At 42.6% G+C, this 26719-nt stretch overlaps 2 protein-coding genes across 3 annotated transcripts in view; one reads left to right on the top strand and one right to left on the bottom strand.

The window, feature by feature from the left end:
* The first annotated feature begins 673 nt into the window (after positions 1–673).
* nkx6.2 (NK6 homeobox 2) lies at positions 674–4004 on the top strand. Its single transcript, XM_034222618.1, has 3 exons — positions 674–1567; positions 2079–2248; positions 2531–4004. The coding sequence occupies exons 1-3, from the start codon at positions 1135–1137 to the stop codon at positions 2777–2779; spliced, it is 852 nt and encodes a 283-aa protein (XP_034078509.1). The 5' UTR covers positions 674–1134; the 3' UTR covers positions 2780–4004.
* Positions 4005–5785: 1781 nt separating this feature from the next.
* Positions 5786–26719, bottom strand: part of LOC117550918 (inositol polyphosphate-5-phosphatase A) — a 193067-nt gene continuing 172133 nt past the window's right edge. Inside the window, exons 12-16 of one of the 2 annotated variants that reach the window (XM_034223527.1) lie at positions 24097–24170; positions 12076–12187; positions 9345–9413; positions 7501–7588; positions 5786–7235 (exon numbers count right to left, since the gene is read on the bottom strand). In XM_034223527.1, the coding sequence (XP_034079418.1) occupies positions 7508–7588; positions 9345–9413; positions 12076–12187; positions 24097–24170 (336 nt within the window). In that variant the 3' untranslated portion in view covers positions 5786–7235; positions 7501–7507. The remainder of the gene's footprint in view (positions 7236–7500; positions 7589–9344; positions 9414–12075; positions 12188–24096; positions 24171–26719) is intronic. The other variant, XM_034223519.1, reaches the window with a different exon arrangement.

Below are 26719 nucleotides of genomic sequence, written 5' to 3'. Positions count from 1 at the left end.
CGCCCGCCGCATGCCGCTTCTACTTTAATATACTCACACTGTCTGCGGTAACAGTTTATAATGTAAATGCATATTCTTTGTCATATGTGGAAACAATGATTTCCGCGGTGCGAGGCGCATCATTAACGGCACCGCTAAAGATCTTAATAGAGTGTGGCTGCTGGTGCGTTCACGGTCTCCTCCGACGATTCAAAACGCTTTGGACAACGTTACAGTTGTAGTTTCACTCAAGGATCACATTAGTTCTAGCCTATTTATATTTAGGCCTACAGTTAATTTTTACATTATTGTATTTCTATTTTCTTCTAGAATAGTCGAAACAAATTCAGCTACATCAGGCATGACCTTTTTGAACATAAACTGTCAAATTACAAAACAGCTTATTTTATTTTTTTAAAGGTGAACAACTTTAAATAGGCAAACAGATTATACAGCCTGTGCTTTCGGTAATAGCTATTTCGTATGTGTAGCTGCTCTGTCATTTGTCCGCAACATGGATCATCTATCATAAATAAATCCAGTCAGTCCCTATAAACCACCGAGTTTGGTCGTTCATACGCAGTTTAACTGGAAGCTACTATTTCCGACAGCACGTCAAGGCATCAATCGTCCAAAGAAGCCGCATGTATAAAAAGCGGAGCCTCTGTCTCCTCCAATCAAAGCGCGGTCTCACTCAGCCCCGTCCAATGGGAATAGCGCGCGTGCAGGTGGCTGCACTATTATCAGAGGGTCCCGCTTCACTCCCAGGCTAGAGCGAGTCAATTTATGGAAAGACAAGTCGACCCTTTAATGGTTCCCATCACAACCACTAAAAACATCATCAGACCGGCCGACTTCCGCGAGGACTCCTGTGGCGGACGCATGCAGCTTTCTCCCAGCTGACAACCGACCATAACAACCCGCGGAGAGACATTTTGGGACTTTCACCGAGCTCTTCCCTTCCCAAGAGAGAATAGAAGTTCGCTTTTTTAAGTTTTGCAACATTTCCAGAGACTGTTTCTTCTTCACCCAGGATACTTTCACAGAAGGTGGTGCAGTGGCCTGGCTCCTGAACCTCTGCGCCTTCATTTACTCTCATTAGCTTTGTTTATTTCCTCTTTTCATCCAAACACATTTGGTGGTTCATGTTCACAAATGTTAGCGGTCGGGCAAATGGATGCTAACCGGCAGAGTGCTTTCGTCCTGGGCAGCACCCCGCTGGCGGCGCTGCACAACATGACCGAGATGAAGAACTCCCTGTTCCCGTACGCGCTGCAGCAGAGCCCCGGGGGCTTCAAGGCGCCGCAGTTCTCCTGCCTCAACTCCCAATTTGCCGGGGGGACCCCGCACGGAATAAGCGACATCCTGGGGAGACCCATCAACGCTGCCGGACAGCTGCTCTCCGCGTTCCCGCGGATAAACGGCCTGGCCAGCACCGCCGCCGCCGCAGCAGCCGCGGGGATGTACTTCAGCCCCGCCATGTCGCGGTACCCCAAGCCCCTGGCCGAGCTGCCGGGGAGGGCGCCCATCTTCTGGCCCGGGGTGATGCAGGGCAACCCCTGGAGGGACCCGCGGCTCCATTGTCCATGTAAGTCCTGTCTGAGGGGCTCTCTGTGAGAACACTTTCAGTTTTTTAATTGTATAAATTCAGGGAAAGCAGATGTGCGGTTGTAAAATATGTAGCTGTGCTTCTCTCTCTGTATTTAAAGATGTAACTGTCCAGCAAACACACACACAAACAAAAATAGCTAGACTAAATTGTACAGATTTCATAGCCCCTCTAAATGTATTGAAAATATGTGTATAGCTGTATAAAAGGAATACATATTATTAGTAGTATTATTATTAGGCATATAATCACCATAGCATTGACACTCAATTCTAATGTGATTCTTGGCAGGACATTTCAACTTGTAAAATGAAAACTATAAAAGCACCATGTAAATAATTTGTCAGTAGGCTACACTCACCATGTAGGCTAGCTCAGACACACATAACCATCCTAGGGTTATTTAGAGTTGACTTTGAGGAGCATCACATTTACAGCTGTCTGAGCCCTCACTCTGTATGTAACCACTTCCTTGTATTTATTTGTGCAGCTCAAGCTATGATGTTGGACAAGGACGGGAAGAAGAAACACTCCAGACCGACCTTCTCAGGGCAGCAGATCTTTGCCCTGGAGAAAACTTTCGAGCAGACCAAATACCTGGCCGGGCCGGAGAGAGCGCGGCTGGCCTACTCTCTGGGGATGACCGAGAGTCAAGTCAAGGTAAACACCTGCTCGTTCGTTCTTCACATAGAAAAAGGTTTCACTTTCCTGCAATCTGAGAACTATGAATTTGGCACAGGCCACGATCATAAACGGTGTGTGATCGATCACATATATAACCTAATATTATTTCTATTTGTAAATAAGGTTGCAGTTATTATTTGTATTATTTGTTATTTATGTTATGCATACAGGATTATTTACACCTGTTTTGATTAGTTTGATTTCTGCTGTCTTGTTATTGGACCTGTTGAGCATCGTTTCGCCTCTGCTCCTCTACAGGTTTGGTTTCAGAACAGAAGGACCAAATGGCGGAAGAGACACGCGGCAGAAATGGCCACGGCCAAGAAGAAGCACGACTCTGAGACGGAGAAAATGAAGGAGAGCTCGGATAACGAGGACGACGACGAGTACAACAAACCGCTGGACCCAAACTCAGACGACGAGAAAATCACGAGACTGTTGAAAAAGCATAAGGCCACCAACCTGGCGCTGATCAGCCCCTGCAGCAACAGCTCGGACACCTTGTGATGCCCACAGCTGGGGGGGCACAATAGGGGAGGGGGCCACAAAGACACGTCTTTCTGAACCCCATCCCACCTGACACTTCGAACACGCGCCTGATGGGATCGCATCGTGCTCAGACAGAGCGAGAAAATGCGTAAAAACCGCTGCTGCGCACGAAAGACGCGCTCACCAAAACATGTCCAGAGACGCTTTGGCTGCATCCAAACTTACCGACAGTGTAAACACGGAGAGGAAACTCCTGTCCGAACTCAACAAGACTGGTGATTCAGCTGAAAGGACAACATAATACTGGAAAATGTTTGGCGACGCAACATTTCAGATTTTTACGCATTCAACTGGAGTTTTAACCACAGGTGTAAATGTAAAGAAACTATTATATACACACAATCCGGATCACTGTTGGCTCATTACTTGTTGACTTTTATTCCTCAAGCTGCTCCTCTTTATGTAATTCATGACACTTGTTACATTATTTCCCGCGCCACCTCTACCCAAGATTAGCAGCTTCTGTCACCTCTACAGCCAAGAGGGCCATCCATTTAGCCTCCGGCGAGAGAGTGGATGTTCCTGTTAATTGGTTTTCACTATATTTTCATCTGAAGGAAAAAGACAGCTTTTTTTTTTAATTCTGAAGCCACACTTTTAGATCATTCAGCCTTAATGCAATTTGGGTTGAAGAAAAAGTAAATGTAGCTTTGAGAGGTGTCTGTACGCTTTTAACAGATTTATTAGCAGACTGTGATCCGGATCCCAGACGCATGTTTCAGATGGCAGGTGTAGACGGGCCTGTGACGCTTCTAAAGCTCAGTTTAACCAGGGTATCCACTGTCCTAAAGGCACGCGGCCGCAGGTTTGACACGAATGAATGATTTGTGCTGCAGCCTAAAGATGAGATGAGATTGTATATATTTTTTACTGAATAAGTTATGTTGTTTCAACCAGTGGAAACGTGGCAGCCGGACGCGCTTACAGATAAACCTGCTGCTTCCTTTGTGTTCCTGCAGTGTGTCGGGCCATGGTCCGTCCGGTACCGGCACACCGCTGTAACCCGCTGCTGTAAATACCTGTAAAGGACAGCTAACAGAACACTCTGCATCATCTGCCTCACTCAGCGGCAGAACACCGGCCACCGTTTCTGCTGGAATTAAAGAGTATTATTGCTTCCGGGAAGGTTATAGGAAGAAAAAAAAACAACACTTTGTATTATGAATAAATTATTTAACAAGCATTTCTGTTGTATTACGGGTTTTGTTTTAATGTATGGGCTTAATATAAATTACAAATAAATTCACGACTATCAATAATCGAATGTCATTATTATTGGCAACGTCTTGTGCTTTTAGGGCTTCATGCTGATTTAAAGTCTGAAGCGAATTTGATTATGAAAAAGGAAATGTTATTTAATTATTATTGATATTATTAATAGTAATACGATGATCATGATGGCACAAAGCACCTCCTTTAGTTTGATTCAGTTAGCGTGTTTATCATTAAACAGGGTTATTTTCTAAAACGCAAAATGTATTTAAAAACGGAAATTATCTATAGGTCCAACTTTTCTTTCATTAGGTGGTATTATAATAATATTGGTATTACAACCAAATTATTAGCATTATTATAATCAAATATTAATGTATTAATATAATCACAGCATTCTCAAATGTTAAATAATTGGCAATTATTCAACAATTATATTTTGTAACAAATGATAGATATTTGTCCGTTATTATATACAAGCACTAAGTAACGTTTAAAAAAAATCAAAGCTCAAAAGCAGTGTGTTTTCTTGAAATACCGGATGTTTTATTTTTAAAATGTTCCCCAACTCGGAATTCATTTTCTATTTTGGCCCTTCTAGCTTCCTGTGGGCAGCCAGCAGTTTGACCTGTAGTTCAGGTCTTTATTAATACACTGAAGGAGATGATATTGTTTATTATATATTTAATCTGGAGCTCCTGACAGCAGAACGCCCCCCCTGTCCGGCAGGAGGTACTACACCTGTGTTCCTCCTGCAGGTTGTATCAATGGCAGCTTGCTGCAGTCTCCTTGGAGCAGAAATCAGAAGTCATAAAATCAGATTCCACTGAGGAGGGATTTATAAATCATGCAGAAGTGAACAGCTGCTGTCACACTGCAGGGAGAAAAGGATTTATCCAGAAATAATTATTAAGATATATTTAGCCTAAATGTTCCTTTGGCTAATATTCCTAAATAATGTCTATAGGCCTATAGTGACTTTATTGACGTATTATTTTATTTTTTAAACGTTCTTTTATGTAACCTTAACATTATATACAGCTTAATATTTATAGCTAAAGGTTGTAAAGCCTGTCTGAAGGTTATTAACATTTTAAATCGCTTGCTTTTCAGTAGCCTATGTTTATCAGATAAGCTGCATTGAAAGTTATTTGTTATTTAAATTGCATAACTAAACCCATTACCATCATAAACTGGATACCAATTATTTCTTCTGTTTTTACATCTCTCGCTTGCAGCTAACTTTTAATATATTCCCGTCAGTTCTATTTTCCGTGAAAGGCCTAAACATCGCGAATTTCGGTCAATAATTTGTATTTATTTCTGTAACAAAAAATATAGACTATATGCCAACATCATAGCGGCATATGAGCTCATTTGGTCATACCCACGCCAATAATAAATATCCTATAAAGTTGGTATTTCGAACTATACTCCTCTTTTTTCGATCGTTATTTATATTTCTTATTGGCTGCTTGAAGAATATTTTAAACCAATTAAAGGTGTCATAGTGCACCCCCCTGAAGAGAAACGACCATATTCCAGTTCTTATTCTACACCCAGCCGTGGTGATATAGTGATAATACACTGATGAGCTCGTGCGGGGCTAATTGATGAAGACCTTTATCACGAGGGACTCTTATTGTGGAGAGGAGAGAGAGGGAATGAGACAAACAGCCGTGAGCTCTAAAGGTATTTTTTATTGCTTGAGAACTGCATCACCTACAGCAGGCCGTCCGGAGGGGAGGGGGGGGGGGGGGGGGGGGGGGGGGGCTATAGAATACAATCTCTATCTGCTTTATAAGATGGAGTGAAGAGAAACTGCGGCTTACTCCTACAGAACACCCACAGGGACAAAAACAAGCTGGGCCTACAAACCAAAATCACACAAGACAACATAAATTCTGCGGCAGGCACAAAATCATTTCCACTTGCAGTGATTTAGATGAAAAATAAATCACAGTCTGAAATCTGTAGTGTAGTAAATGAAATCGATACAAAAGAAACCTAATGCTCAATGATCTGCAAATAAGGCTGAAACAAATAAAAAGCTCCCTGCTCTTCCCGCGTTAGAGTTTCTCTCTTTTTTACATGACATAATCAACACCTTTACCACTTATTCTAGAACTCTTACACACTTCATCTCGGTTTAGGATACTTGGCACCAAATGCAGTAACAAAAAAAAATGACACACAATAAAACATTTGAAGGATACCCAAGCCTATCTAAAATATCACATTCAGAACCATAATATTATAGAAATAAGTTAGAGTAAGAATAATAATGAACTAATGTGAGAGCTATATATGAAACAATATCTTATATACTTGCATGGTCTATGGCACTGCTTAAAACACAAGAGTCTCTACTCAAAGGTCACTCTCTGCACACTTCAGCATCAACATTTTGGTAAGAATTATAAATTATCTCTTTAAAAAGTACAGTATATAAAATGAGACTCAACTGATGTGTCAGGCATGGCAATGTGTTGTGCACACAACAACTCAAAAACAAAAATGTATATATTTATATATATATATAAATTGTTGAAATAAACGGAAAGGTTATCTGTTCCAACAAAGGGACCGCAAAGTTTGGTCAGAAAGAGAACGGCACTAAAATCATTAACAACTCTATGTTATACTGTCCAATGTACAAATAAACCTAACAATATAGATATACAACTTGTTTTTGCATTGCACTTAAAACACCTTACATACTGTGTGAGAGTAGCTCTATACAGAGAGGCATACCTAAAAATGGCAAGTACGGTGTCTAAAAGTAAGTAGTAGGACTGATTTAGATTAGAGTTTTGGCAACGAGGCTGCGGCATGGAAAAGAGTCGTCCGTCCTTTTTTTCTTCTTGGGGGGAATGGGGTTGCATGGCAACAGTGAGGTCAGCGATGTGTGTCTGTCTGGAGCCCTCGGTGCTCGTCCACATCTCAACAAGTGTTTTATGGAGAGAAAACGGCAGGGTGTATGGATGAGGCGTCAGGACAACTGCAACTGCTCAGCACTGCTGAAAAACTTCAGTGTATGCTTGTGCAAAGTGTGTGTGTGTGTGTGTGTGTGTGTGTGTGTGTGTGTGTGTGTGTGTGTGTATGTATGTGTGTGCATGCATGTGTGTGTCCTGTTTGTTTCTCTTGTGTTCTCACAGAGGCGCTTCTCGGAATATCTTCTCCCCCCTTTGGCAACACTTCCCTGTCGAGAGAAAAACACATATTTTTATTCATAAATGCCAAGTAGAGTTTCAATCAAATACAAATGCCCACTTTTTAAATGTAAGCACAAGATGCAGTAAGTCAATCTCTTAAAATGACAAGCATTTTAAGCTATAATTTTTCCACTGATGATGTTTTATTCTGGAATAAAACTCCTTCAAATACCATTTGTGCAAAGTCATGAAAACTCAGACAAATCAAACATACAATGGTGAGAATTATAGTAAAGAAAAATTAATATTTACCACGACATCACTGCACCACACAACACTTGTGCTTATTTGCATTAGGTTTACCTGCCCCCGCTGTTATTCGGAAGGACAGGAAGACAGGCTGGTGGGGGGACAGAGACAGAGCAGTTAGACCCTGTGGGACAGGAGGACCCCCCTCTGACACACAGGTTAAACTCACAGGGCATTCTTGGGCCCGTGTGCTAACTACATTGGACATTTTTTAAACATGGCCTTCTGGGATTTTAGCAGTAGTGTGTGGCGGGGGGGTTCTGTCAGAGTGCTCAGGTCACCTCACACACACACTCGACCGTCTGTGTCACACTGACTTTTGATGAAAGACCTGACTTAAGGCGCCTCTCTCTCAGCGGACGACCCTCTGTCTGACACCCTCAGACTGGAGCGCCCGTGTTAAACTCTGTCTATACAGTCAGCCCCTCTCTGTGCGCTCAACACATTTCAATTATTCTTTATAAAAGTGCTGCAAGAATGAGTCCTCAAACCCAGGAATGAGTCAGCATTTTTTTTATTCTGTTACCTAGCATCAAGCATCAATTTTCTTTAATGGGTTTTTGATTAGATGCCTGAAATAAAATCTGTGGTAAAATATGAGATTTGTATGCGCCCATCAGTATCAGTATAATCAGTGTGAATTGTGAAGCTTTATGTGTCTTAATAAAGGTGGTTATTAAGTGGCTAACTTACATTACTAAACCTTATCCCATCATACACAGGTGTGTTTGTCATCATGTCATGAAACCATGGTAAAGTGCATGATGCTTTTTTTACTCCCATTTCATCTGAGAAATCATAAAAGTGGTGATTATATTCAAAGTTTCTCTTGTCATAGGAAACTGTAGGGAGTGTAGTCAGCAGGGTATTTCCTGTCGGCTGTTGAAGGGAAACATTTCAGTTCATGGCAGAATGAAATATTTATTTATTTATTGATCGTATTGCTTTTAGAAAGAAGTTTCCTAAATGAAACCTGGTAAGGGATTAAGGTTATATATTCCACATGTCTAGTGTCTGTTACCACTGAATGTATTTCAGTAGAAATATGAAATGAGGGAACCAGCAGCTTCCCGGCCTGCAGGAATACGTGAGTAATGCTTTACATAGGGCTCTGACTGCTGGTGGGGGACATTCTGATGCAGACTGAATATATGTGTACACTTCTTTTGTAATTGTTGATCAGTGGGACTATGCTTGAAAATGTTCTTTCTACAACAGCCTTTACACTACTGGAAACTTAAACTATTAATAATAATACTGTTTGTTGATAAATGAGCCCACATTAATGTGAAAGTTGCAATTCAAATGAATGCAGGCGGAAGCAAGTGTAATATAAGTCAAATACATGTTATCCCCGTTAGTAACAATAAAAGCCTCATATAGTTGGAACACATTGAAGGGGAATCATGCATATTTGCAATTTGATTACATGTTGTTCCTATAGTCCCTGTCCAATCATTTGAATCAACATAAAAAACTAGAGTCAAATGTGTGATGTCATCAAGTATAAAGTTTGGAAGTGAGTCATAGATAATCTCCTGGGACATATAGAAAACTCAAATATTCTGTGGGTCCACAAACTCCTATTGATGTCATTCTTTCTTTATACTCGAAATGTAATACATTTGAGACCTTCTTCTGACTTGAACATATAATATGAAAATAACATTTTGGAATTCTAAATGAAGTTTGCGTTCCCCTTTAATATCCATATGTACACATGAAATACAAACAGTTGTTTCCCACTAGATGTTGTGAGCAGAGATCAGACTCACAGACTCAGTCGACATAGAGAATAACATCATGACATCACAGTGAAGATGTGGCCCCAGAGGCCCCTCTCTTACCTTGTGGTCCCCCATGCAGACATTGGGCCCGATGTTATCATAGACTACAGACTTCTCTTCGTTTTCAGGCTGCAGACACACAAAACCAAACATTATGGGATGAAAAGGATGAATGGAACAGGCTGCAGTGACACATGCTGAGTCAGCAGCAGTGTGTGTTAGTACAATCATTACCTCACCTGTCATGTTTATGACACACTCATGGATCAGAAATCAATGCTCCGGCTTCATTAAGCACAATTAGCTGGGTTATGGTGGGGACTTTCCAAATACAAGTCACTTAGAACTGCACCACCGTGGCATTCAAATGAATCCGGCTGAAGTGGCTGCACTCTTTTCCTATTTTTGTATTCTAGGAAACATTTTTGATTAACATTTGAAATAATTAGTTTAAGTTCAACAACATCCTAAACCAGTGCAGTCACTGTGTTCCGTTTATTTGTCCTTTGCTGGTTAATACATATATTTATACATTCATTCCAATCTGTTTTATAACTGAAATTGTACGGGGGAATACTGGGGCCAAAATTAAAATGGGCACCAGTTAGAGAATGTGAAGAAATTAAAGGTTTATCATTTGCTAAATACATTCAGTTAATAGAATTGTGAGGGATGGCCGTGACTATAATCCAGCTGATTTACAGAAAGTAAAAGGATGTTATATTATTTAGCAAACTTCTATGGCGCCTGATCAATGGTTCATGATGGAGATGCATCACACACCGTACGCTTATTTCATGTGAGAGTTCTAACAGATCCCCACAGAGCAGTCGCACATCACGGTGAGGATTCATTCACAGAGTGGACGCTCTTCTGTTGCTACTGTCATCTGATCCTATCTGAGGGAACCATGTTTCCATATCACTGTTACCCGCTCACACATGAATCTGCAGACTGGAGAATAAATCACACTTGTCTGGTTGAACTAAAGACTTTTTAAACAGGCGCCCTAACCCCCCCCCACCAACACACGCACACACACACACACACAGTCTGGTGGGTGCTGAGTGCTTCAGAAGAACGAGACAGAGAGCTTGAGAATGAACCATAAAGTGAAATCCAAATTAACTTCAGCCCAATCCTGCGGTGGGGGGGTCAGCTCCACCTCACTCTACCTTTCCTCGGGGGCCACGCTCTGGCACCTCTCTATTTGTCTGGCAGCCAGGCCCCTGATTCGCTGCCTCCCAAAGCCAGAGATACATTCATCAAACACACACTTGATAATTTACAAAGGCAGCATAAAATTGTGGATTTTCGGGCTGCGTAATCTTTAGACAGATAAACAAATGACCCGGGGGCTCCGGCAGAGAGGGAGTGCTCGCTCTGCTAAACATTCATTACCGGCGCTGGGGGCCGGGGCCCGCCGCGCAGCCAGCGGCAACCTTTGGCGTGTTAGGGCTCGGCAAGCAGAAAATAACATGATGGCGAGTTAACCGAGCGTGCCATGATAGATGAGCCCCGCCGCTGTTTACGGGCTGTGTCTCAACAATCTGTAACGCTGGAGCCACACTGTGTGCTCAGTGAATCATCAGCCAATCTGAGAACACACTAACCGTTCCACCGGCCCCCGCATTACAAGCAATTAGCCGGTGCTTGAGGAGGAGAAAAGCAAACAACAACCCAGCTGTGTGTGTGTGAGACACTTTTTACATAATTCTGACACATTAAGTGGGTGAAAAAACTGGCTAGTCTCTGTTTTTAATACAGTTGTTGTTCTAGTGTGGCTTCCATTGGTAAAGAAGAAAGATCAGGAAGGGATTTCTGGGACAAAAGAGAGCCGAACTTCCTGAGCGCCCCCTGCTGTGGACCGTACCTGCACAATACACTCTGCAGGCCTGCAGGAACACAGGCCATTTCATAGATGGACATGAATCTCCTGGGTAGGGTTATCCAAAATAGGAACAAACATATAGTGTGCAGAAATGCAGGTACTTTCCTTTTATGTGGCTATGTTACAGCATATTAAACTTGTAATGTACGATATCATTGCTGTGAAGCTTTTTTATTTTAACTACTTTCTACAGAAAAAATAGTCTGCTTGAAAAGCGCTTGCATGATTTTTGACGACACACATTTCACAAGCAAAACGTAGGGGCATGTGAGCGACTCGGACTTTAGAATTGGTGACTTGACTACAACACTGGCTTCATGTCTAACACACAGACACACACAGACAGATACAATACTGCAGTTTAAGCACTGAAAATACTTAATTCCAGTGTTGGGGAATCTGGAATGGGAGAAAAATCAAAAAGAGTTGTCTTATGGGAAACGGGTTTCAACAAATCTGGGACAAATGTGCAGAGCAGCCAGACGGATCTCTTGGTAATCCAGCAAACAGAGAGGGAGCAGAGGATGGAGGTGGCAGATTGGCTGCAGTTTACAATGCTGGGATGGATTTGAAGCGGGGCCTGCAGGGTTTCAATCCCCCAGGAAGGAGACAGATCTGCTGCTCCATTGAAACCTTATAAGAACTGGATATACTGTCTGGGTGGACCCGTGGCTTAGCGCTCCAAATGAATATTCACCGACACCTCATCCTTCCATCTGTGAAGTGCCAGAAGGTAATGTGGATGAAGCGCGATAGAGTGGTAGAAGTAAAGGGCGAGACATTTTTAAAAAGAGACCTGTGTTTCAGCTGAGGGAGGAATGGTGACATTTAGTTTTAAACACAACTCTTAAAAGCAATGGAAAGCCATGAATGGGGTTAGGAGGGGCAGGTCCGGCTCACCTTCAAGACCAGGTCCCTGGCAGAGGCAGACAGCAGGATCCGGTCACACCAGGCGGGGCATCGGGTGTTCATGTACTGCTTCCCCTGGCTGCTGTCCTCACTGTACGGGTAACTGAGGAGACACAGCAGGACAGTCAGTGACGGAGAGAATCAAACACCGGTAGAAGTGTATACACGATGTCATAATGAGCTACTTGGTGGTAAATAGGACAGGCAATAAGAAAGGGTATAGATGGGTGCAGGGATGAGTCCTAAACCCCTGAATGACTTTGCATTTTTTGGCACTTCCCAGACTTTTTTAACATCATTTTGGTTCCCTAAATAAGGTCTGTGAATAAGACATAAAATACGTCATTAAATACCCCACTGGTGAATGTCCGAAGCTTTTTAGTGTCTTCAAAAAAGCGTTTGCTAACAAGTGTCTAAATGAGACAACTAAACAACATCACGCCCAACATTAGCCGCCTTTAGCTTAGCGACAGTGACGTGAAGTCATGTAAGTAAGTAAGTAAAACTTTATTTATATAGCACCCTTCACAACACGAATGTACAAAGTGCTTTACAGTATACAGCACACGATACACAATTCAAAGTACAACTATAAAATGTAGAAAAAAGCATAAAACACAGCAAGGATAGGATAAAACACCAATGAAAAACAGCTACAAACTCACCTCCTCTGACAGTGTTCTACTTTATTCATAGCATTACATTAGCTATCTCTGGCAATTGCGTTCACACTTCACATTTGTACTAAGATGATTCTGCTGTAAGTATCAGAAACACGTGTTTGCCACACAATTGAATTCCAAAATCCAATGGAAAAATCATCTAATTTAGTCCATGAGCTCAGAAACAAGTCATCTCTACACTACTCTATAAATATGATTTGTATGAATCAACAAGGCTCCAGAAGCGTCATAAATATGAGACATCATCTGCTTTATCTTAGAGATCAAAATGTTTCCTGAGAAAACAGCAGGTCCATGAGTATGTCCAATCAGAGCCCTCTCTTGTATCAACACACATGAATGGCTCAATCAAAGCAATCTCTCTGTGCCAACTGTGCAGCTTGTGAGTGTGTGCTTGTGAGCGAGAGGAAGAGAGGAAGAAAGAAAGATGTATTCAGAGCGGGCCAGAGGGAGATTCAGTTGCCCATATGTATCGCTACATCCCTACAGAGTCATCAAAAACAGATTAGGTGCCGCAGCAAATGGCCATGAGAGATTGTATCTCTGAACAGCAGGGAACAATCGCATGATTTAAGCTCCGGCAGGGCTGGAGCCGGGCGGAGAGCCACAGAGCTGATACAGATTTACATTGTTGAGAATTCAATTTGCGCCTTCGCCTCATCAAACTGCTTCAGATTTACACGCCACCAATCCAATGTGTTTGTCGGCTCTCATCAGGATGTAAGACCGGGCTTACGTACTGTAAGACCAATCCAATTTGCTCCTTCAGTGCCACACATGCTAACCGTAGCAGAACACAGAGTGAGGATGGTGGTATCCTAATGATCAAATAAACACACACATCGGCCCTCCGATTCATCACACTAGCCACCTTTTGATAGCTTAATTGGACTTTGTGCAAGAGGCAGAATGCATTTTATGAGCCTTTGGTTTGAGTTAGTTTGCGTATTATATGTGCATTCAAATCTCTGTGGTTTCTACTGCAGCTGCTACTGTAACTACAGACATCTTATCCACCATAATTAACGCTTTTATGCAGGTTCTTAAAGACGCTTTTTGGCAATAGACTCCTTTCCCATTGCCAACCAACTAGTGCCTCTCTACTCTTTCTCCTGGTGTGTCACGATCTAAGCCAAGAGCCTGGAGAGCAGAGTTTGAAATGTCTCTAAAGCAGTTTCGGTGTTCGCTTCTTTTTTGATGACTGTTATTTACTTTCTTTTTTAAACTCTCACACTTGTTGGAACAAGACTAACAAAGATGGTTGTCATTCGAAAATCAACAAAGTAAAGTTATTTTCCGTCAATAGAGCTTGGCTTTGATGAGAGCAAACTGACCGTATGTGTGGTGTGGTAATAAACTATAACAATTGTCCAAATCCCTTTATTATACATTTACTTCAATACGCAGAAAAAAAGCATTTGTTTAACTAATGTTAAAGCAACCGGTATTGCTAGTAATAGTAAAAAGTACTACTTTTGTGCTCACAGCTAACCAATCTTATTCCAACCATGTATATCCCTTCTGATTCAACTTGGACTAATGCAAATGGAAGGAATTGAACAATGCTGCCAGGTTTTAATGTTCCATCTTAACAGAGTGGGTTTAGCTGTGCCCCGGTGACCCGGGGGTTAAGGCGCAGACCATGAACCGCAACATCCCCGGTTTGCATGCAACTGGAGACCTTTGTTCGACTGTATTCATGTCACCCTTCTGAAGGCTCAAGAATTATACTGATACTCACACAGGCCCTATCATTCAGTCTTGCTCAGGGCTCTGTCATTTCCTTTTCGCATGTTTATCACTTATTTGACTATGAATGTTAGCTAATCCCCAATATTCTGTGCATATCATGTTGTGTTCATGGGTTTTATAAGATGTTCAGGTAATGTATTGGTTTAGGGTGCAGGGGTATACATAAAGCCGAGAGAACACACACAGAGACACACACACACCACACACACACACACACACACACACACACACACACACACACACACACACACACACACACACACACACACACACCACACACACACACACACACACACACACACACACACACACACACACACACACACACACACACACACACACACACACACACACACACACACACACACACACACACACACACACACACACACACACACACACACACACACACACACACACACACAGCCCCCCCACCAGGTGTACAAACAGACCTGTTGAAAGCTACTTAAAGAGGTTCCCTGCCTCCAATTAGCATTAATAGCACTTAAACCATGGGGGAAATGCATGGGGTTTGTGGTATGCTAATCAAAGGGCTAAAGGAGTGATCCCGGGATAAAAGAGAGCATGAAGAATAGGATGAGTGAAACAGAGATAGACAAGGAGGCAGAGGAGAGGGGATAAAGACGGATCAGACAGAAAGAGGCAAAGTGAGGGTGGAAAAGAGCAAAGTCTTCAAAGGCCTGAGGAGCTGCTCCACTTCAGGGTGGCCTGAATGCTTCCTGAGGGACGGACCCCGGCCTTAAACAGCCTGTGAACAATCCTCCTATCAGGAGCCTCTGTTATAGCTTTATTGACTAACAAGCCCGGGGTCATTTTGATGTTAAAGAGATTGAGAGGAAATCAAGTTTTCTCCCTCTCTCCTTCAAACAATGAACTCCCGCCTGATAGCAAACTTCCCCGAGCACTTCAGCAACAAAACTCCACTATCGTTCAGTCATTGTTGATGACAGCCAGCCATTGTAAAAGCTGATTAAAATACTCAACAATGGTCATTAAAGGGCAATTCTGCGTCCATGTGTGCAGCTATAGGTTGTTCCCCTTTCTGTTTTACCGCACCCTCCGCTGGCTCCGATAGAGATAACGCGTCTTAATGCAACAGCAAACAGTGGAATGGCGCGCTGGGGCCAAAGTGATTAATGTGTCCGATTAGCGAGCTCACAAACTTATCGGGCAAGGTAAACGGTCTGAGAGGGCGTGTGGGCTGGAGGCCGTCAGCTCATATCAGACCCTTATTGCCCAAAGCAAGACTAATTACACTAATTAATGGGCCAAGCTGATAGCTGCAACAATTGTGGACCTGTAAAGGAGGAGGAGCTGCACTTCACCGTATCCACACAAACATACAGACCAAATTAGCAGCAACATTCTGTACACTACAACCTGCCCTGGAGCCAGCACCAGAGTTCCCGTTAGAATATTTTTTCGCCGGTCAACATGTCCGTTAAAGTTTAAATCTTCCGGACAAAATGAGAAAAGTCTCGGTCAAAGGTCTTCTTTGTTATTTATTGTGCTTTAAAACAAATTGATATGATTCGATATTAAACAAACTAATTATAGTAGATTTAGATTAACTACATTATTCAAAAGCGTACAGTAATTTACAATAACACGGGAATAATAAACGGAGCGCTCTCTCCCTCTCCTGACAGCCCGTCAGTATCATGCAGCTCGCGGATCAGTAATGAGTGACCCGACAGTAAAACTAAACATATCTATAACTAGTTACGGTAGTTTGAGAGGTAATTAAAATAGCTACGTGTGATATTCTAACCTGAAGTGTGTGTTGCTCCGCTCACCGCTGCATGTGATCATGCAGAGCTGCGTGTCGACTCGTCAGCAGCAGCTGATCTCTCTCTCCCGTCAGATTAGACTTCACTCGCGTTTATGTCCATATCGATCAGATCTAGCTAATGATATGACTACCTGCTTATTAAAAGACACCTAAACAATAAGTGTCGCTATGCAACTGGGTGAGGCCGCAAAGTATAGCGCAGCATTATGCATTTGTTTACATGCCCACCGGAACCCCGAGGCATTACCAACAGATCAACGCACAATCAACCCACACAGGACATCTCTCTCTCCACATTAAGTAGACATTAGAATTGACTATTCTTGTCTGTCACATAAATGGCGCAAATTGCGCAACTGATGTACTAATTGCGCTAAACGGAAATTATTTTGAACGGACACTTTGACCGGAGAGATTTAGATTTGCCGGTCTTCAGCATATTTTACCGGTCGTAGTCCGGTAATTACCGGCTAACGGGAACTCTGACCAGGACACTGCCTATAATTGTGAAATTGTAAAGTTACAGAGAGATAAATAACAAATACACAGCCAATAATGACATTTAGGAACAGACGTGACAGTAGGAATACGGGGTTGACGTCTAACGTCTGATATTGCCACAATTAGATGTTATTGAAAAATGTCTTCTGTTCGAGTTTAAGACCCCTTGTAACATTTAGAAACTACACGTACATCTGACTTCCTTCACCTAATTAATGCATCAGGGCCAAATGGTTCATTTTGACTGGTAGTACTCAAAATGAAGATTATATGTAGTATGTCACATGCATTGTTTTTCTTTTAACCCTTTCACTACACTGGTTGCCCCTAAAAAAAATTGCAAAAAATAATAATTCTGGGAAAAGGATTTTGACTACAACAAGGTCCTCTCCCACAACATGCAGTCATTTAGTCATTTGCAAGGTCTAATTTTCTTAAGTTATGGTTGAGCCAGGACGCATTCCCGATCCACACTTAATACTAATTCTAAGCAATTTGAAAATGCAAAGTGTTCAAAATGTAAAAGTGGAAATAATCAAGTTGAATCTAAATGGTCAGAAAATAAACCAAAACAAAATCTTTATCTTTGAATGTTTCATTGATGACACTATTCTCCTAAAGGTATTGCTAACTGACAGAGGCTTGCTAAATTCTCAGCTTGATTGAAATAATTATATAATTGTATATTGTGTTTGTGAAATATCTGTAAAAACGAGTTTACGAAGTTAGCATAAGGTATATGATGTGTGAGATCAATATGCAGTTTTGAGCTTTCTGAACAGATCTGCCCAGTGACACCAGTGCCTTTAAATACATTGTCCACCTAAGAGGCCAATAAAAAACAAGGGTATTCTTTATAGTACATGATATGCTTACACACTATTCAAGCGTTCAGGTAAAGAAAAGTTCAACACTTTCATTGTTGAATGATAGAAATATTTCTCTTGGTGTTTTTTCTTTTAACAGACATCACTTTTTGTGTAAAGTTGACATAAGTACACTGCCTTCCTGCTTGCACTCCCATTCTTTTGTGTAGCTGACCACGGCCAACATGATACATGTGTGTGCGGTCGCCCATCGAGACGCTCCAGCACCCATTGAGAGCTCATTCATTCATGCTCGGTTTGGGGTTTAATGTTTGACTTGGCTGCTGACACATTACCCACATGTGTTCCGGCCGGCCTCAGCTTGTTTGTCTTGCAACAGAAAAAACTGCTGAGGTGAGCACAGGCCCTACCTATGGTGTGTCACTCAGCCTCACCCAGCAGAGGGAGAGGCTCACATAGATTACCGTATACTATACAAGCTATTGGATGCATACAAACATGATCTGAATTACAGTTAAAGTATCAAGATATAAGCTGTGTTTAAAATGCAGATGTTGTAGGTAGACCCACTGCTGTAGGAGTACCAACATGCATCCTCAGGACCAGAAACTGGACCCTGGCCTGGACTGCTCCAGACCAGACTTCCTTGTGTCACATTCTCTTATCTCCCCATCAAAAGCTATAAACTGTTTCTACAGCATGACAAATAAGTGACAGGCTATTTGGGAGCTGAGTATTTAATGATGGCAATATAAACTAGGGATATAGGTAGGGCAGGAAGCCAAAGATAAGTCCTAGGAACAGTAACATCAGTTCAAGGGTGTTAAAGAGCACTTGGGATGTTGGAGTGACCATTGCCGGGATGGGATTGGGTAAAAGTCAGAAAGTGTGTGTTTCCAATGACTCGCCACCTCTGAAGCTATGTTTGTTTGCCGTTGTCAGGGGAGGCTTGGCAAAACACAACACACACATACACACAGATTGAAAAAGATCAGCCAAATGCTATCAATAAAGCTGAATGTTTGCTTCAGTTTGTAGAGCTGGGAGACTCGCAGGCACAACATTGGCGTAGTGCAGTACAAACAGAGCGAAATGCCATCGGTAGCTCAAGGCTGTCAGCCTGCAGCAGTTCAGCTATGACACGCTCTGTCTTTAGCTCCTCTAAATGAAGACACAAAGACACAGATGGCATCCATTTCATCCCCTCGGTGTGAGACTGTGTTTAACAAAGCCTCCCTCTCAGTAGCATCATCTCAGGAGAGGCAATGACACACGACAGTGGACCATCTTCAGCTATTATCGCCACAATGGCCCCTCATCATTTTCACAGGCTCTCTAGTAGTTAGAATGATGGATGCGCTGTTGGTTGTAAAACAATGTTCCTGTTCAGCAGATTGGCCTGTCACGCTGGATGCTGCGCTCGCACACGGAGCCACACACTTACAGTGTCTCGGACGCAGTGCTTTAACCAAACATTGTTGCTAAAGTGCGTCTGTGGTGCTCTTTAGATGGAGTCACACGCCTCCGATCCAGTACAGCATGGCAGAGCAGAGAACAAGAAGCCTGTTGGGATGCAAACAGTAGGGCTATAGGACTAATGTATGCTCAGTGGAAACACACAAACACACATGCAGAGAGGGTGACATCATGCGGACAGGCCTTCAGGGCTGGAGATGTTGTGTGAAGAGTGTTGTTCACAGAACAATGACACTGACTGTGTACAGGAGAGCCATCTGTGTGAGCACTTCCTATGAGCTCCAAACGAGTCAGCAGGAATTCTCCACTGCGCTGAAAACTCTCCCACATGTACTTATTAGCAGTTATTGAGGAACTGGCGGGGAGCCATTCGTGTCACTTGACCAGAATTTTCTCTCTCATCTGAAGGGCAAAGTCATTGTGCCTGGCATCAGCCTTCAAACCTCCCCCTTCCTCTTTCGTCAACCTGTGAATGTTGTAGCTTTCTCCATTTTGGCTTGTCTTCAGAGCAGCTTTGGGAAATGTATGCTAAGGTGCCAAGGTTATTCCCAGGGTGCTTCCCAAACAGTGAAGACACAACTGTTTATCAGTTTCTGCCTCCTCGCCGACCTCACCTCTGACCCCTGGGCCACACTCTACTTCTATGTTTCTTTCCACGTCTAGACTTGACAAACATGGAAACATGGGACTGGAGCCAGGCTGCTTCTCTAACACCTTCCCATTGCTCTCTCTATATGTGCTTACAGAGAGGTTTTGGGTCAGCGTAGGATAAAGGGGAAACGCTTTAGAGATATTTGCCTGTGCTAGAAAATTCCCAGGTTATCGGCATCACCCTTTGAAAAAAGAGAACAGGTCACCAGCTCTTTTCCATCTTAAATTATACTTTATGTCCAAGTAGCCACAAGATTATTTACCGGAGCTATGAATCTGGTTTTGTTCCATTTAGTTATGGCTTTTTACATTTGAGTTTAGCTAGAAGCACTGTTATAGGGAAAGCAATGCCATTTGGACAATTGCATTGGTCCACACTGTAATATCTCCAACCATTGGATGGATTATCATAACATTTCATAGTTGTGTTTCCCAGAGGAAGAATCCTATGTTGCTGAACCCATGACTTTCAGTTCAAATCTGCTAGCATGCTAATATGCTAAACTAAAACGATGGTCATGGAAAACATACCTGCTAAACATCGTCCTGCAAGAATGAAAGGACTGTCCTACCTCACTGGTACCCAGATGTTATGTACTGAATGTCTCTATACCTTGGCTCCTCTCTCCCACTGTACAAACAAACAAACGGGACAGCAAGCATACTTTCTTCTCCCACACTTCTCCATCGTTCCTTCCTTCCACCAACATTGCAAAACTTCCACACCATCTTCCTGCTCTGAAATCACTCATGATTTATCCATTGATGGAGTTGTACCGCTGGTCTGATGTCACTCAAAATCCCCCTCAAAGCCCATTCCCAGTAACCATGTTACAGGCAAAATACATTCTTCCACTGCTCCCTCATTGTCCACTGAATTTCTTCCTGAAGCTGGGGTCCAGATTCAATTTTTGCATCGATCTCGTGCAAAAAAAGGGTAAAGAAATCAGATCAGAGGAGTACTAAAAGCTTTCCCCTACATCAATCCAAATACATGAATAAGTTACTGGTGGCTTGGTATGTTTTAGGGGATATTACCTTAGTTATGCCATTTCAAATATGAAATCAAAAGTACCATAATGTATAATAAAACCTACCATTATTTTCAGTCAAATGGCAATGCTGCAGCCTATGCTAGGAGAATGATCTAATAGATTGTTGCAGTCACATGCATTAAACACAGGAGAAACTGTGACTAAATAAACGATTAGTTTCTAACCATTCGCTCATCTATTACGTCTCAGAAACCTGGTCGAGTGCTCATACCTGGGCTCCTGTGTACGAGCCGGCCTGCAGCAGCCGACTAGCTCCAGGTCCAACTGTGTCAAGGCCCGGGCAAATTCCTCACCCTGGTGCCCAAGTACTTAAGACTTGTCACGGCCAACTTTGACAGACGACTTTTTGAAAGCAAAGAGATATGCATTTTACAGCCTCTGCAGTGACGCAGGGTGAAAAATGCATGTTTCATAATGTACAATAAAACCTACCAAAACTGGATGTCCAGGCCTAGCGACTGGTCTTTAACCTCCCTAAGTCCTCCCACACTGCCACACTTGTCCCTACTTCCACTGACTACCAGCCTGAATCTACTTTAAGACACTGGTACTGGCCTACCTTGCTGTGAAAGGATCAGGACATTCCTTCCAACATTTAGGAGATGGTAAACCCAAATACTCCTGTAGAATCCCTTCGCTCTGCATCGGCCAATAGGCTCTCTACTCCCTTCCTTCCTCACTGGAACCACGTACCCCTCTACAAAAACACCTGTCATTGTTCCAAAAGGGTGGAAGTAGAGTAGACACTAGACAGTATTCTGTTGCATACTGAAAACACGTTTGGACACTACTATGGCAAATAGTACATGTACTGGTCGCCAGGTTTGAATCCAGCCTGGGATCATTTACAAATGCCATCCCTTCTGTCTCCCTATTTCAACTCCGTTAATTTCCAATAAAGGCTAATCCAGCCCAAAAATATAAAAACATTTTTTAATTCTGTACTTAGCACTTGGAAAGGTTGGCTTATTTGAAACCGGATGTACTATCACTTATATTGGTTTGAGTGAGAGCTAATGTACCTGCAGAATTATTGCGGTTGCATATTCATGGTAGAATGCACTTAATGTAAGTCACTTTGGATTAAAGTGTCAGCTAAACGTAATGTAAAAGATGTGATGAAACTGAAATGCTGGCCAGGGATGCTTCAGGTGTAATAACATACATAGATGTAGTAGTTGCTGCATTGAGGCTATCTCTGGTATGTAAATCAGTCCAATCCAGTCCTTAGGTCAACGTTGACAACACGTCTAATTTTGTGACAACTTCCTACCCACCAGTGGACAGCAGACAGACAGAATTATCTCGCAGATTAAATGCTAGTGACTAGTATTGATTTATAGATCTGAACAAAAGTGAGCCGTGTGCGTGCATGAGTGTGTCAGCGAGGGTGTGTTCTGATGGCCTGCATTAAAAAGAGTAATAACCTCACAGATGGCGAGGGGCCGGTCCGGAGCGGGCTATTTGATGGAGAACAATCGTTGAGGCTTGATTGCTCAAGGAGCACAAGGCAGACCTGACAGGGGGAGGGGTGTGTGTGTGTGTGTGTGAAGTGGGAGGAGGGGGTTGTTTAAGTTTAACTAGGCCACTGCTACCCATTACAAGGCTGACAATGATATGGTTTGTCGCGCGCACAGAGTAGATCAAATCAAATTTCATATGCTGCTCCCAGGTTTCATCTATTTGATTCATCATCACCTCAAGTATGTGGAAATCATTTGTATTCTTCCAGAGCAGCCCGTTCATCCCTCCCTGTGGAGAGATGATTCAGTATTATATGGATAGGTGCAAAAGTCAGCCAGTGTAAAAGGACAATAAATCCACCTGTCACTTATGCAAAGTGATGTAAATGGGGGTCTCTGATTAAGACACAGAGTCATTTAAAAAACAGGGACTGGCAGAACCTTGACACATGCACTCTCTCTTCCACACACACAGTCTGTAGCTGCGTTTTACACATGTATGCACACCATCTCAAACTCACACACACGCTTTGATAGTATCTCAAGCCCACTCTCCTCACACACACACACTAAAATCCCCCGCCGCCCCGTGCTGCCACCAGAGCAGTTTATCAAGTAATTATTGTTTGATTACAGCGTTTCATTATCTGCACTGATTGAGTCACAACCGACGGCAAAGGTCAAGCGCCATTAACGCGCTGCTCCCGAAACATATTTCCACGCCGGCCGCGTGTTTGCCCTCCCTCTCCTCTGAAAAGGCTAATTGCAAATGCATTTGTTTGAGGAAGAGGAGAGGAGACCACCCGCTCCAGTCTCCCCCATGTCCCACTGAGACGGAATATCAATGCAGCCCAAAGCACGCCGACACACACATGAAAAAACACACACATGGGAGCAGTTTGGGACCATATCCAATCATACTTAACAACTGATAGCCATCAAATACAGATCCAAATGTGTTCATAAAACCATTTTGGACAATAAGGGGATGATTGACTTCTTCTCATTTTACATATTAATTATGAGTTCTTCATGGCCAAGATCTGGTCAACATCACTGCATTTACCAACATGTGATTGTACCCTGTGAAGTTCAAATACTGTTTATGTCGTGCAGCTCTAATAAAGGCTGGTTCTGTAGGAAACGGCACAACTCTCCTGGATTATTTTAGTTTTATATGTATACATGCGTTAATACCTGCACTTTTGTGAATACAACGTTGGATGACTAAATGTTTGCTTGTGCTAGTGCCTTTGGAGTTTGCAGTGAGAACAGACATGCATCTGTTTCTAACACAACTTAATTCTACTAACAATCTGATTGTTTGGTAAACAGGAAGGAGAAGAAAACGTGCCTCTAAAGCAGAGTAATAGCTCCCTGATCTGAAATCAGCTTCACCTAGACTTTTTGCAAATTGTGCTGCTGTACATCCAAAATGGAAACGTGCAACCAATCGAAAAGGAAACTTGCTGTTGTCGTTGCGCTGGAAGTTGAAATGATTTCAAATTTGACCTTAATGCGCCCAACCTCGCAGTGACCAAATTGCGTATCATGTGAACGGAGCTTAAGAGAGGCAGTAATGTTCAACATAATGTAAATACACTGCTCATAAAGAAATAACCAAATATTATGAATGTAGTTGACCAAGCCATGCTGCTAGAGCGGCTTTAAAAAGACATCAGGACCTAATACCATTGCTGTCATTTCAGTAGCAGAAAATCAGACAGTAGTGTTGTTACGTAGGTGTTGGTGTGAATGCATGTGTGGGAGTGATGCAAAATGGCTTCCTACCTGGGTGGGAAGGAGATCTCCAGCTCATGCAGCCGATCCTTGTACACCGACAGCTCTTTGTCATACTCTAAAAGCTGTGGAAAAACAAAAATAAAAAGAACAGGAATTATGAGTGAGAGAAATTGTTATTCACATTTTGTTTGTCTACATTTCTGGATCAAGGGAAATTCAATGGAGCTTGAAGTGAGCTCTTTTTCAACTCCGATCTGCTTAACATAAATACATTTTTAACACACTCTCAAAACGTTGGTTGGTAGTAACAGTTTTCCCATGAGCTGTCATAGGTCAAACTCTAGAATTGTCTTCTGTAAAATAAGAAAAAGAAGTAGACTCATTCCAAAAAACAGGCACATGGCAAGACAAATTGAGGACAAAAAACAGCCTTTTTTTGGACATTTTTATTTGATATCTGATATTAACCTAGAAGCCACTACTTATCTATCATGAACCCTAGTGAGGGGTGGGCGAGAATAAGCCAAATGAGAGTGCAGGAGAGTAGATTCCATCTTTTGCTATATTTAGTTATCTCAATGTTCCCCACGCTGGAGAACATTGAAAGCAGTTGACCATTCGTGTGTGTGTGTGTGTGTGTGTGTGTGTGTGTGTGCTACTAGCCCTGTCCAATGGGGTCTATTTTTCCACACTGACAGTGCATCCACACACTCTTCATCAATCATGTCTCCTCACCCAGCTGTACTCACTCACTAGAGTGTACACACACACGTCTCCCAATTTCCCCCCTTTCACAAAACCCATAAATCATTAGTGAAAAGTGCAATTAGCGACTCCTTGTACACATTAATTATCTGGGAGATGAACAGGTAGCTCGGGCACCTGCATGACTGCCTCCCTGAGAGACTGACAGCGACGTTTCCCAGCAACCCCGGAGGACCCCATGCTAGCCCCGCCCCTTCCTTTCAGACAGGAAGACGTGGAGATATGTTCATTTGGTGGTAAATTGGGCTATTGTACATGTTTCAAACACCGGGCTACAATTATGTCCTGATGAAGAGCTCATCCCGGGCCGTGTGAGTCTGACAGCGGCTCTATAGGAAGATGACGTTAATGACATTACATCGCTGTATTACATGCAGCAATATGTTGATGGCTACATGATGAAATACCAGCGGGGATGACGCATAGCACATGGGTAATATTTGGAAGGACGTCCTCACAGACATGGGATATGATTATATCAGCAGAAGGTAACTACAGTCTTCCATCGTGGATGACATATTTATGTTGTGCATGTATCACCGTGTGTGTGTGTTGCCAGTCTTCAAGGTACTGTTGAGCACACACGTGTTTAAAAAAATCAAGTATGTGCCATCGCGATGATGCTCGGTGTGTTTGTGTGTATGTGTGATTATGTGCCAGTGGTGTAGAACAGTGGCCATTACTTGCAGGCGGGGGGGGCCTCCCAGACGAGTCTCAGAGGTTCAGGAGGGCAGATGTGCTGCATTCATCAAACTCACAGAGCCGGGGTCACAGGAGAGACCCACACACTGTGGATGAGGGATGGCTGAGCAGGGGATGCAACCCCACGCTCCGCTGTACACCCGTCTCACCATCCACACACTGACACCGCCATGTGTGTGTGTGTGTGTGTGTGTGTGTTACAGTCTGACTGATGTTGGATTTATGAGGCCAAAAGCAATAAAGATCATTGAGAGTTGAACAGAATAAAAATCGGATAATTCATTGAGAAACTGAAATCTGTTAATATAATGTGCAATTGGCTTAAAACTGCATTCTTATACCGGCTAAAGGGGGGCAACTCCACTGGTCGCAAAAATAAGTCTAATTGTATAATCGTCTATGAGAAAATGCCCCTACTTTTCAGTTGGTGTAAGTACTGTGGGCGACAGGGGCAAAGGCACTGCCACGTCCCGAAACACACGCGATGTGCTTTCAAAAATGTGTAAATATAAAAACCAAAGAACGCGCAAATCAAGAAACATCTTCACCAACATCAAAACACATGCCCACGTTCGGGATTATAAAATTGTCCAACAATCACTGTTGTTAGAAACGTACTTTAAATGTAACTGTAAAAATGTGATCACATGATTCCTTCTGATTTAGTAGTTTCGTCAAGTTGGGGAATATTTTCGAAACGTTGCGCATGTTTTGTGAAGTTGCTGAGTTGTTTTATTTGCATGTGTTTTGGCACATCTGTGCTTGCACCACTTTTTGAAGCTGCAGCGCGTTGAAAGTGTTTTGGGCCATTGTAGCGCACTTGCCCTTGTTGGCCACCATATATAAGAGTATATTAAGCAATACATACTCATACTTGAATAATGGCGCATGCCAAAATCAATAATTGACTATTTTACACATGTTCGCACCTGATTGTGTTTGTTTGAGGCTAAGCACCTCATTTTATATGTGTGTGACAGTTCAAGCAGGGGATGAGCAACATATGGTTGTGTGTATCTACCTTAAGTGAATGTTGAGAAATTCATTCAGGTGAATGAAAAGCCCTGCAGCGACACATTTCACACCACATTTCATCCCAGTGTCAATTAAGCATAATGCTCCGCTGCTCTGCCGGGTCAGTGGTTTAGAAAAAAAACCCAGCTTATATTTTTTCATGGCCTCATGACATTATAAAGCCAGGAGT

This window comes from Gymnodraco acuticeps, unplaced genomic scaffold (genome assembly GCF_902827175.1).
Source record: "Gymnodraco acuticeps unplaced genomic scaffold, fGymAcu1.1, whole genome shotgun sequence".
NCBI classification, from domain to species: domain Eukaryota; kingdom Metazoa; phylum Chordata; class Actinopteri; order Perciformes; family Bathydraconidae; genus Gymnodraco; species Gymnodraco acuticeps.
Note: the sequence above shows the minus strand (reverse complement) of the source record. Positions and strands in the feature narration are given on the sequence as shown.

Excerpts from the sequence above, each read along its gene's own strand:
- nkx6.2 (XM_034222618.1), top strand. The coding sequence starts at position 1,135 with ATGTTAGCGGTCGGGCAAATGGATGCTAACCGGCAGAGTGCTTTCGTC. Across the intron at positions 1,568-2,078 it reads CCCGCGGCTCCATTGTCCAT|CTCAAGCTATGATGTTGGAC; the intron begins GTAAGTCCTGTC and ends TTATTTGTGCAG. Across the intron at positions 2,249-2,530 it reads TGACCGAGAGTCAAGTCAAG|GTTTGGTTTCAGAACAGAAG; the intron begins GTAAACACCTGC and ends GCTCCTCTACAG.